Source organism: Palaemon carinicauda, chromosome 27, assembly GCF_036898095.1.
Source record: "Palaemon carinicauda isolate YSFRI2023 chromosome 27, ASM3689809v2, whole genome shotgun sequence".
Taxonomy (NCBI): Eukaryota; Metazoa; Arthropoda; class Malacostraca; order Decapoda; family Palaemonidae; genus Palaemon; species Palaemon carinicauda.
Genome location: NC_090751.1, coordinates 34,156,092 through 34,168,253, shown reverse-complemented (window position 1 = coordinate 34,168,253; position 12,162 = coordinate 34,156,092). Strand labels below are relative to the sequence as shown.

The window sequence follows — 12,162 nt, the reverse complement described above, 5'->3', positions numbered from 1 at the left end:
CTTTGACCAAACTAGGAGATCCCTTGCGGTTAAGTAAAGGGACCGCGAGTGGATCCCGCCTTACTTTGAGATGTAGGCTAACACTGTGGTGTTGTCCGTGTTTACCTGCACCACCTTGTTCCAAATCAGACTTTCAAAACTTTTCAAGGCCAGATGAACCACCAGTAGCTTCTTGTGGTTTATATGAAGCTTCACTTGATCTTTGGACCAAAAACCCAAGCATTCTAGTTTGCCTAGAGTTGCTCCCCATCCCAAGTCCGAGGTGTCTGAGTAGAACACATGGTCTGGGTTCTTGGGGGCAAGCGAGAGAACTTACCGACGTCTGAGATTGATGTCCCACCACTTCAGGCTAGTCTTGACTGAGTTCGTGAGTGGAATGGAAATTGCTTCCAAGCCCTTCTCCTTGTTCAAAGGTTGGTTGAGATGAAACTGGAGAGGGCGAAGGTTCAGCCTTCCCAGGGAGACAAACTGTTCCAGTGACGATAGAGTTCCCAAGAGGCTCATCCATACTCTTAAAGAACAATTGCTCTTCTTCTGATATTGATGAATTTTTAAGAGAGCTTTCTCTAGTCTTGTGGGCGATGGAAAAGCCCGAAAAACTTGACTCTGTATCTCCATCCCCAAATAGAGAATAGTCAGGGATGGAGTCAGTTGTGACTTCTCCTTGTTCACTAGGACACCTAATTCTTTGGTCAGGTCCAACGTCCATATGAGATCCTTCAGACAGTGGTTTAATGAAGACGCCCTGATTAACCAGTCGTCCAAGTAAAGGGAGGCTCTAATCCCTGACGAATGTAGGAACCTCACTACATTCCGCATGAACCTTGTAAATATTAGAGGAGCAAAGCTGAGGCCGAAGCACAGAGCTCGAAACTGATACACTTTTTTTCCCGAACATGAACCTTAGATAATGTTGAAAGGTTGGATGGATAGGGATATGGAAGTATGCGTCCTGGAGATCAAGAGAGACCATCCAGTTGCCTTCACTTACTGCTACTAGAACAGATTTGGAGGTTTCCATCGTGAACTTTGTTTTCAATATGAACACGTTGAGTGCACTCACATCCAGCACTGGTCTCCAACCTCCTGTGCTCTTTGGAACTAGGCAGAGGAGGTTGTAAAAGCCTGGAGACTGATGTTTTAGAAAACTTCACCACAGTTCCCTTCCCTAAAAAGAGGGACACCTGTAGGTGCAAAGGTTGTCTTCTTTCTTCCTCTCGGTATCTGGGAGAGAGATCTACCGGCTTTTGGACAAGAGGAGGTTTCTTTACAAAAGGTATTATGTACCCTTCCTTCAACAAGAGGACAGACCATTGGTCTGCTCTTCTTCTTTCCTAAGCCTGCCAGAAGTTCTTCAATCTGGCTGGAGGGAAGGCAAAGACCGACTTGCCAAGACTTCTCATGGTCTTCAACCATTCTCTCAGCAAACGCAAAACTCTCTTAGAATACCGAGAGAGCACGAATTTAGTAAAAGAGGGAGCTGTAGCAGCCAACCCTAAAGTGAATTCTGAAGGAAGCGAGCGTGGAGCAGCAGGAACAAAATGCGAAGGAAAAACTTCCTTAAAAACAGTCATGATCTTCTTAAGATATAAAGATTGTAAGGCAGATCTAGGTTCCTCTACTTCAGACAAGATACCCAAAGGTACAGCTGGAAAGGAGATATATCCTCTTCCTCTTCATAATAAACTTCATCCGGAAGTCTATGTCTCTACGTGGTGGAGAGCCATTAAGAAGTCGCGATGGAAAAGCTCGACAACTAGCATCAACCTGTCGATGAAGAACAGGTAGAGGTTGAAGATCGAAGTCACGTCGGGACTGCATCGACTGATGTCGATGTTACGTCGGGACTGCATCGACTGATGTCGATGTCATGTCGTGACTGCAGTGTCTGACGTCCAACATCACATCGTAACTGCAGTGACTGCAGCTCGACGCTACTGCTGGACTGTAAAGACTGACGCTCGACTATGACTGCATTAACGTCGATAGTTTTGACTGCAGTAAATTAAAATTAGGATCGTGCACACGAGGATCAGAACGTGACAAGGAAACGTTCGATCCAAAACGTCAGTGAGGATAACGGGAGCAGCACTCACATCACAACTGGAATCTCCAGACGAAATTAAAGAACCGTGACCCTGTACAGGGGTCTCCGGGGCAAAAAAACCAGACGTTATAAATGAACGTTTGGCAGGTGAGCCTTCCTCCGTTGAAGGTAGACGTTCTGGACTGCTCCAATGACTGCAGCCAGGACATACATTTTGTTCTGAAGGAACCAATTTCGTCTTGAGATGTCATGAAACCTGGAGCCAAGATTTTTTACTGACGTTAACGTCTTCGGAGGGTGAGGAGAACTTAGTCTCCCCTCTCTCAAGATGAGGGCGAACGTTACGATAAACGTCAACCGCAACTCGTGAGGGAACATCAGTTCATTGTATAAAACCTATCATTCCCTTTGGTCTCTTTGACATTCCTTCTACCAGGGGTTGGGGAGCTTGAAAGAGGTCTAGGACTGGGTGAATGGCAAGTAATGTACGTACAGACGAACCCTCTGCAACACTGAGCATGTTTTTCGCACTTTTTTCACTGACACTCGCATTTTTTAATGATTTCACATTGGACATGAATAAAGCTGATTTCTATCTGTAGCAAGCAATTCTCCCTTAAGTAAAAAGGTTAGAATTGCGAAATATGTCGTTTAATGTAAGCTCATTAGTACACAATTGTATCACACATGCAAAAATTAATAAACATATACATTTAAATAAGTAAAAGTGAAATATATAGTTAAAAAGGATCAGTGACTTGGGGCGAGACTAAAAACTAGATCGCTAAGGACTACGTTTTCTCACTTTCTCTCCCCGTACAGTGACTTGTGACGAGAACAAAACACTAGAACGCGAAGGACTACGTTTTATCTCTCTTTCTCTTTCTCTCCCTGTACAAGTGACTTGGGATGAGAATAAAAACTAGATTGTGAAGAAAAACCTTTTCTCTCCCTCTCTCCCTATACAGTAACTTGGGACGAGAATAAATATCTAAATCGAGAAGAACAACGTTTCTAACTCTAGATCTCCCTGTATAGTGACTTGGGACGAGAATAAAGATTTGGATCGTTCTCTCTTTCTCTTGTTACGAGAGTATTGGCTCACTCACTCTCCGTCAATAAAAGGTTATTTGACTAAAGAAAAATACTAAAAGGACTAAGAAATTGCAAAATAACATGTTCCTTTTTAGTATTTAAAAAACTTCAGTTTGTAAGAAGAATGAACTAAACGTCAAAATCGATTATATCTCTCTCTGCAAAGTGAAATCGTGATTCTCTCTCTCTCTATCGTAACGATAGAGTGCAAACTGCGTAGCATAAGTAAACTTAACGCTAGCATATCTTTGAAAACAGATCGAAGACTATTCAAAGAAAAAATCATTTAAAAAGACAAAAATTCACTTAAAATATTTTCTAAAAATATTCATTCCATCGATCCATAAAAAAACAAAATTTACTCGGTATTTAGTACAATTGGAGTGAGGATCAATGAGGCCTAAGTAAGGCGGGTGAGATATAAAAATATTGAGGTTAATCTATAAATATCAACAAGAATTTAAAAAGTGATAAATAAATACTAAAAACTTAAAAGCCTTTCACACACTTCCCATACACTGGGGAAAGGGTCGGCCATATTCTCTCTCTATCGTGGAAAATTCAGATTAAACGCAAGGGTAAAAATTTTTCTCTTCCTTCAAAAAGAGTTTCTCTATTGTTTGAGAAAAAGTTGAAAGAATAACCAACCATCAAAAGCCAAAAACCAAAACAAGTACTTCACCAAATTGTAGAAAACTTGAGGTTAGCACGAGTAAGGAATCAATGTTTACACCTGACTCGGCAGAGAAGAACTGGAGAACTTTGGAATAGTGTTGGTATCCTGGCAAGTGGTGGCGCTAGTGTACACCCAGCAACCCAACCCCTCGATCACCCGCGAGTTTTGAATCAGCTGCTGACCGTCGGAGACGTTAGCTATATATATATCCACCGGCTAAGTTAAATATTTAAAAATTGTTATTAAAACTCATTTGTTACCAGCATTTGTCATACAAAAGAATGAACTGCAGAAAACAGCAAACCAATAAAAGCATCAAAAAGAATTTACACTAAATTCAGAATCATCTTAAGGTCACCATCATCACGCCTAAAAACCAATTTCAGTCCAATTACTTAGGGCAAAACTGAATTTGACAAAACAATAAACATGATATTTTCATTATAAAATAAATTTTTGAATATACTTACCCGGTGAATATATAAATAGCTGACGTCTCCGACGGTCGACAGATTCCAAAAACTCGCGAGCGATCGCCATGAAGGCTGCCGGGTGTGCCCACCAGCGCCGACTATCGGCCAGATACCGCATATACTTCTCAACCAAACCAGTTCTTCTCAGTCTGTAGGGTCTCTATCGGGGAGGAAGGGAGGGCCTTTAATATTATATATTCACCGGGCAAGTATATACAAAAATTTATTTTATAATGAAAATATAATTTTTAAATATTAAACTTAGCCGGTGAATATATAAATAGCTGATTCACACCCATGGTGGTGGGTAGAGACCAGTATTAAAACAATAAAGGGGTATATGCTCAAGAGTTTTTGACAAATATTCAAAAAACAAACTTAAGTTTAGGTACCTGGTAAGGAAGCTGACTCTGATAATTACTCTGCCTCATTAGTCCGCTATCCTCACGAAGCCCAGCGATCCTCTTAGGATGCTGAAAGACTCCCAGGAGCTGCTATATCCAGGGTGAACACCCATATAACAGGACCTCATCAATACCCTTAATCTGGGCGCTCTCAAGAAACAATATTTTGACCACCCGCCAAATCAAAAAGATTGCGAAAGACTTCTTAGTCTCCCGTACAACCCAAAATAAGATTAAAAATTTCAAGAGTAGATTAAAAGGATATTGGGATTAAGGGAATGTAGTGGTAGAGCCTTCACCCACTACTGCACTCGCTGCTACGAATGGTCCCAGTGTGTGTAGCAGTCCTCATAAAGAGTCTGGACATCTTTCAAGTAATATGAAGCGAATACCGACTTGCTTCTCCAAAAGGTCGCGTCCATAATACTTTTAATGGATCTATTTTGCTTAAACACTACTGAAGTTGCTATCGCTCTAACTTCATGAGCCTTGACTTTAAGTAAATTACAATCCTTCTCACTTAAATGAGAGTGTGCCTCCCGAATCAAAAGTCTAATAAAATAAGACCACGCATTCTTAGACATGGGCAAAGAGGGCTTTTTAACGGAGCACCATAAAGCCTCTGAACAACCTCGTAGCGGTTTAGTTCTGGATAAATAAAATTTAAGAGCTCTAACGAGGCACAGCACTCTTTCAACTTCATTCCCCACAATCTCAGAAAGACTGGGGATTTCAAATGATTTAGGCCAAGGACAAGACGGAAGTTAATTTTTGGCCAAAAAACCAAGTTGAAGAGCACATACTGCTTTATTAGTGGAGAAGCCGATGTTCTTGCTAAAAGCACTAACCTTTTTAGCCGAAGCCAAGCTCACCAAAAAAAAGTGTCTTGAGGGTAAGATCCTTCAGGGAGGCTGAATTTAATGGTTCAAACCTGTCTGACATAAGGAACTGTAGGACCACGTCCAAGTTCCAAGCAGGAGTCGAAATATGACGCTCCTTGGAAGTCTCGAAAGACTTAAGCAGGTCTTGGAGATCTTTGTTATTAGAAAGATCCAAACCCTTATGCCTGAAAACAGAAGCTAACATGCTTCTGTAGCCTTTAATGGTGGATGCAGAGAGGGAGCGACCGTTTCTCAGATAAAGCAGAAAATCCGCAATCTGTGCTACAGAGGCACTGGAAGAGGAAATAGAGGAGGACTTGCACCAGTCTCTAAATACCTCCCATTTCGACTGATAGATCCTGATGGTAGAGGATTTTCTAGCCCTCGCGATCGCTCTAGCTGCCTCCTTCAAAAACCCTCGAGCTCAAGAGAGTCTTTCGATAGTCTGAAGGCAGTTAGACGAAGCGTGGGGAGGCTTTGATGAAATCTCTTTACGTGAGGCTGTCGCAAGAGATCCATCCGCAACGGCAGACTTCTTAGAATGTCTACCAGCCATAGAAGTACCTCTGTGAACCACTCTCTCGCGGGCCAGAGGGGAGCAACCAACGTCAACCTGGTGCCTTCGTGAGAGGTGAACTTCTGCAGCACCTTGTTTAGGATCTTGAAAGGTGGAAAGGCATAGACTTCCAGGTGAGACCAGTCCAGCAGGAAAGCATCTATGTGGGCTGCCTCTGGATCTGGAGCTGGAAAGCAGAAGTCGAGAGCCTCTTTGTCAGTGAAGTCGCAAAAAGATCTATGGTGGGTTGACCCCATGTCATCCATAGCTTCTCGCACACAGTCTTGTGCAACGTCCACTCCATGGAGATGACTTGTCCTCTTCAGCTGAGGCAGTCCGCCAAGACATTCATTTCTCCTTGCACAAATCTCGTCAAAAGAGAGATGTTACTTGCCTTAAATGGAGTTCCTTCTGATCCGTGGACCAAAGACCCGAGCATTCCAGACTGTCCAGTGGAGCTCCCTAACCCAAATCCGATGCATCTGAAGACAACACATGGTTTGGGTTCTTGATCGCAAGAGAAAGACCTTCTCGAAGTCTGATGTTGCTGTCCCACCAAGTCAGACATGTCTAGACTGAGTTGGAGATTGGGTAAGAGATACTCTCTAAGCCCTTCTCCTTGTTCCAATGGTTTAGGTGAAATTGGAGAGGGCAAAGGTTGAGTCTCCCCAGAGAGATAAACTACTCCAGCGACGAAAGAGTTCCCACGAGGCTCGTTCAAACTCTTACAGAGCAACCGTTTTTCTCTTGCAAGTGACGGACTTTTAACAGAGCTTGTTCCATTCTTGTGGGAGACGAACAAACCCGAAAAATTCGACACTGTATCTCCATTCCCAAATAAAGAATAGTCTGGAATGTAGTACTGTAAGTTACGACTTCTCTACATTCACTATGAGACCTAGCTCCTTGGTTAGGTCTAATGTCCATTAGAGGCTCTCCAGACAGCGATTTAAAGACGACGCCCTGATTAGCCAGTCGTCAAAATAAAGGGAGGCTCTGAATCCTCAAAAAATGTAGAAAGCTTGCTACATTTTGCAAGAGCCTTGTAAAAACAAGAGGAGCAGGAATGAGGCCGAAGCACAGTGCTCGAAATTGGTACACTACTTTCCCGTCCACAAACTTCAGATGTTGTTAAAAGTTTGGATGAATCGGGATGTGGAAGTATGCATCCTGAAGGTCGAGAGAGACCATCCAGTCGCCTTCCCTTACTGCTGCCAAGACAGATTTGGTAGTCTTCATCGTGAACTTTGTCTTGACAATGAACACATTGAGCGCACATACATCTTAAGTACTCCTGCAGTGAACGTGGCTGCCAGATCATTGGAGCCATCCCTGATAGCCTTGTTCATGCATGACATAATTGTACAGCAATACATTGACAGCTGGAGAGACCTTCTTACTTAAGGCTCCCAGGGACCAATCCAACAAATAAATACTTCAAACGCTCGAAAAAACTCCTAACAGGAGATGGTCTAGCTCTGAAGCAGACCATAAAATCTTGGAGCGTCTCATGGCTAGACGACGAGGAGAGTCCACTAGGCTTAAGAAGTCTCCCTGGGCAGAGGCAGGAACTCCCAAGCCGAGAACTTCTCCTGTGTCACACCAGACGCTCGAGCGAGAAGCTAATTAAGAAGGAGGAAAAGCAAAAGCAGACTTTCCTAAACTTCTCCTGGATTCCAACCAGTCTCCCAGTAAGAGCATGGCTTTCTTGGAAGAACAAGAGAGAACTGACTTCGTAAATGTAGGAGTCGAAGAAAGTCATGCCAAGAGTAAACTCAGACGGCGGAGCAGCCGTTACAAAACGAGTAGGACAAAATTTCTCTAAAGAAATTCATAATATAAAACAAGGGATTGTTGGACCACCCTAGGATACTCCTCTTCTGAATGACTCCCCAAAGGTACATTAGTTGAAAGGGGATCATCAACTTCTTCAGAAGGCACATCATCTGATAAATCTAAAGTCTTGCGAGAAGGAGATTTATATTCAGAATGACGTGAAGGAAAAGCCTGACAGGCTACATCAACTTGTATATGAACAGAAGTTAAAGTTGGAGGGTCGATGTCACGTTGTGACTGCAGAGAATGTTATTCTACTACACGTTGTGACAGAAGTAACTGACGTTCAAACGTCCCATAGTAACAGCGGTGACTGCTGTCCGATGCTATATCGTGACTACGATGACTGACCCTCGACGTCACGTCATGTCTACGGTGTCTACCGCTCAACGTCACGTCGTGTCTGCGGTGTCTGCCACTCAACGTCACGCTGTGACTGCGGTGGCTGACGTTCAAAGCGATCAAAGTTATATCGAGATTTATGCTCCGCATCTCGTTTAACAGCAAAGCTGTCACTAGGGATAACGTCAGCGTGGCGTAACAAAGCTCGTTTAGAAGGTTGAAGAACCGAATCACGTATCCCAGAACCATGACGTACAAAAAGCAAAGGATCCTTTCGCACAGGAACAGGATCGTAAGCTTCTATTAAAGAAGAAAGCTTTAACAGCATATCTTGCAAAACACTTAATTACGGATCAACCTGTGACTGAGGTGGCTGACGTTCAAACGTCACGTAGTAACAGCGGTGACTGCTGATCGATGCTATATCGTGACTACGGTGACTGACACTTGATGTCACGTTGTGTCTATGGTGTCTACCGCTCAACGTCACGTCGAGTCTGTGGCAGAAACATCTGTACATGAACGTCATCGTTATGAACGGGACTCTCATGATGACTACAGCTAGGACGTTGAACTTGTTCTGAAGGAACTAATAAACGTTTCAACCGTCTCGAAACCTTACGCCCAGGCTTTTAAAGAGACGAATCATCGGAAGACGAGGAGAAACTTCGTCTCTCCTGTCTTATGGCAAGGACGTGCTTGACGAGCAACGTCTGATACCTTTGAGGGAACGTCTGTTCGTTGGTTTACACCCCTCACTCCCTTAGGTCCTACGACATTCCTTCTCCCTGGTGCAGGTGAGCCTGAAAGAGGTCTCGGACTAGGCAAGCGACAAGCACGGACAAACGAACCCTCCGCAACACAGAACATGTTTTTTGCACTTTCTTCACTGATATAGCATTTTTTAATAATTTCACATTAGACATGAATAAAGCTGATTTCTACCTGAAGCGCGCAATTCTCCCTTAAATCAAGAGGTTAGAATTGCGAAATGAGTCGTATAATGTAAGCACATTAGTACAAAATGAAACACACATGCAAAAATCAATAAACATATACATATATACCGAATAAAACGGAAATATATAAAGTTAAAAAGATCAGTGACTGGGGATGAGACTAAAAACTAGTTCACTAAGGACTACGTTTTGAATCTCTCACCGTACAGTGCCTTGGGATGAGAATAAAAACTAAAACGTTTTATCCTCTCTTCCCGTACAGACTTGGGACGAGAGTAAAAATCTGAATCGAGAACAACGTTACTCGCTCCCAACCTCCTTGTACAGAGACTTGGAACGAGAATAAAGATCGGATATCTCTCTCTCTCTCTCTCTCTCTCTCTCTCTCTCTCTCTCTCTCTCTCTCTCTCTCTCTCTCTCTCTCTTCGTCAATAACAGGTTATTTGACTAAAGGAAAAAACTGAAAGGACTAAGAAATTGAAAATTAACATGTTCCTTTAAATTAGTATCTAAAAAACTTCAGTTTGAAAGAAGAATGAACAAAACGTCAAAAGCGATTTACAGTGAACCCTCGTTTATCGCGGTAGATAGGTTCCAGTCGCGGCCGCGATAGGTGAAAATCCGCGAAGTAGTGACACCATATTTACCTATTTATTCAACATGTATATTCAGACTTTTAAAACCTTCCCTTGTACGTAGTACTGTTAACAAACTACCCTTTAATGTACAGAACACTTAATGCATGTACTACAGTACCCTAAACTAAAACAGGCACAAATATTAAAGGTGATTTTATATCATGCATTTCCTAAACATGCTAAAAAGCACGATAAAAAACGGCAACCAATGTTTTGTTTACATTTATCTCTGATCATAATGTAGAAACAAACTGGAGGTAGAGCTTTGCTTATTACCCAGACATATTTCCCATACTTTTCCCTTAGAACTACATCACATCTTCCTACTTTAGATATATATATATATATATATATATATATATATATATATATATATATATATATGTGTGTGTGTGTGTGTGTGTATATATATATATATTTATATGTATACACATATACATACCTACATATATACATAAATACATGCATACATATATATATATATATATATATATATATATATATATATATATATATATATATATATATTACTGTATATATATGGGTTATGGAAAAAATCCGCGAAGTGGTGAATCCGCGATGGTCGAACCGCGATGTAGCGAGGGTTCACTGTACTCTTTCTGCAAAGTGAAACCGAGATTCTCTCTTTCTCTATCGTAACGATAGAGCGCAAACTGCGTAGCATAAATAAACCAAACGTTAGTTCATCTTTGAAAAACAGCACGAAGAGTATTCAAAGAATAAATTTCTTAAAATATATTCTAAAAATATTCATCTCATCACTCTTACAGAGCAACTGTTTTTATCTAAACAAAAATAAAAGTTGAATGGGCTCAACGTTGTTTAACTTCGTTTTCCAAGTCAGGACCGCCTACAAAGAATAGGTAAAGGCCGCATATAAACAAAAACATAAAATTTATCTCGGTGTTTAGTATAAATGGAAAGCTAATCGAAGAGGCCTAATAAAGGCGGGTGAGATTTAAAATATATAGAGGTAAATCTATAAATATCAACAATAATTTATAAAGTGATAAAATAATTACTAAAAGCCTTTAACACACTTCCGTACACTGAGGGAAGGGTCGGTCATCTTTTCCTATGGAAAAACCAGAGCGAGATTAAAAAAGCAAGGGCAAAAACTTTTCCTCTCCTTTCAAAAACATTTCTTTTGAAGATAGTATTGAATAATCCAACACGGCGAAAGCAATAAAACCAAAACAAAGTACTTCACCAATCGGTAGAAAACTCGAGGTCAAGCGCAAGCGGAACCAGTTATTGTCTTTAACACCGACAGAGAAGAACTGGTTTGGTTGAGAAGTATATGCGGTATCTGGCCGATAGTCGGCGCTGGTGGCCACACCCGGCAGCCTTCATGGCGATCGCTCGCGAGTTTTTGGAATCTGTCGACCGTCGGAGACGTCAGCTATTTATATATTCACCGGCTAAGTTTAATATTTAAAATAAATCCTTTCAGCCTTTTCTCACCAATGACAAGTAATGACTCATAGTTCAGAAAACGATATTTAGTACATCTACCATTCAAATCTGAAGATCATAAAGTTGTAATGCACTAAAATTACCTGGTACAACTAAAATGAATGTACTATACCTTTGTAAGTTTGTGTAGCATTCACCTATCAAATCATGTCCACCATCTGAATCCCAATCATAGCATTCTATTTTAATACTCCGATTGTGGTCGCCAGCACACAATGTTCTGGCAGGCACTATAATGGGTTTCCATATAGGGTTAAGAGTTTTCTTGATAACCTCGGTTTTGTGTACTGGCAAATAGGTACTTGCATCATTGCACCGATAAAATATAAGGAATGGGTCACTCTTCCCCAAGAAATCTTTTTTGTCCAAGTCTACACCTTTGAAATTCATGGTAACAACTTCTTTAGATGACGAAACCTCATCTCCTTGTATAAAAAGGGTGCCACCACTTGTTATGGGTTTACTTAGCTGTGGGAAAAAAATAATTGGATTATTTTGAAAAGTGAATTATGCCATACATATACACATAATAAACCAACCAAAATTTCAAACCGAGTTTAGTCCTTAGCTGTGTCTATTTAAGACATTACTTTATATTAACCCAATTATTTTCATTCAAACCACATTAAAATGCTTTTGCTTGTCCAAGTCATATTTGACCCAATAGCCCTTGAACAAAATGCCCTTTATTCAAGTCCGAGTAACAAAAACACAGTGAATATGACAAATTCAGAGGTAATTTGTATTTTTCCCTAATA

General features: G+C 41.2%; 1 protein-coding gene across 4 annotated transcripts in view; it reads right to left on the bottom strand.

The window, feature by feature from the left end:
• The window catches only part of LOC137620664 (copine-8-like), a 118,423-nt gene that overhangs the window by 67,894 nt on the left and 38,367 nt on the right, over nucleotides 1–12,162 (bottom strand). For all 4 annotated transcript variants that reach the window (XM_068351004.1, XM_068351002.1, XM_068351005.1 and 1 more), the window contains exon 5: nucleotides 11,517–11,872. In XM_068351004.1, the coding sequence (XP_068207105.1) occupies nucleotides 11,517–11,872 (356 nt within the window). The remainder of the gene's footprint in view (nucleotides 1–11,516; nucleotides 11,873–12,162) is intronic.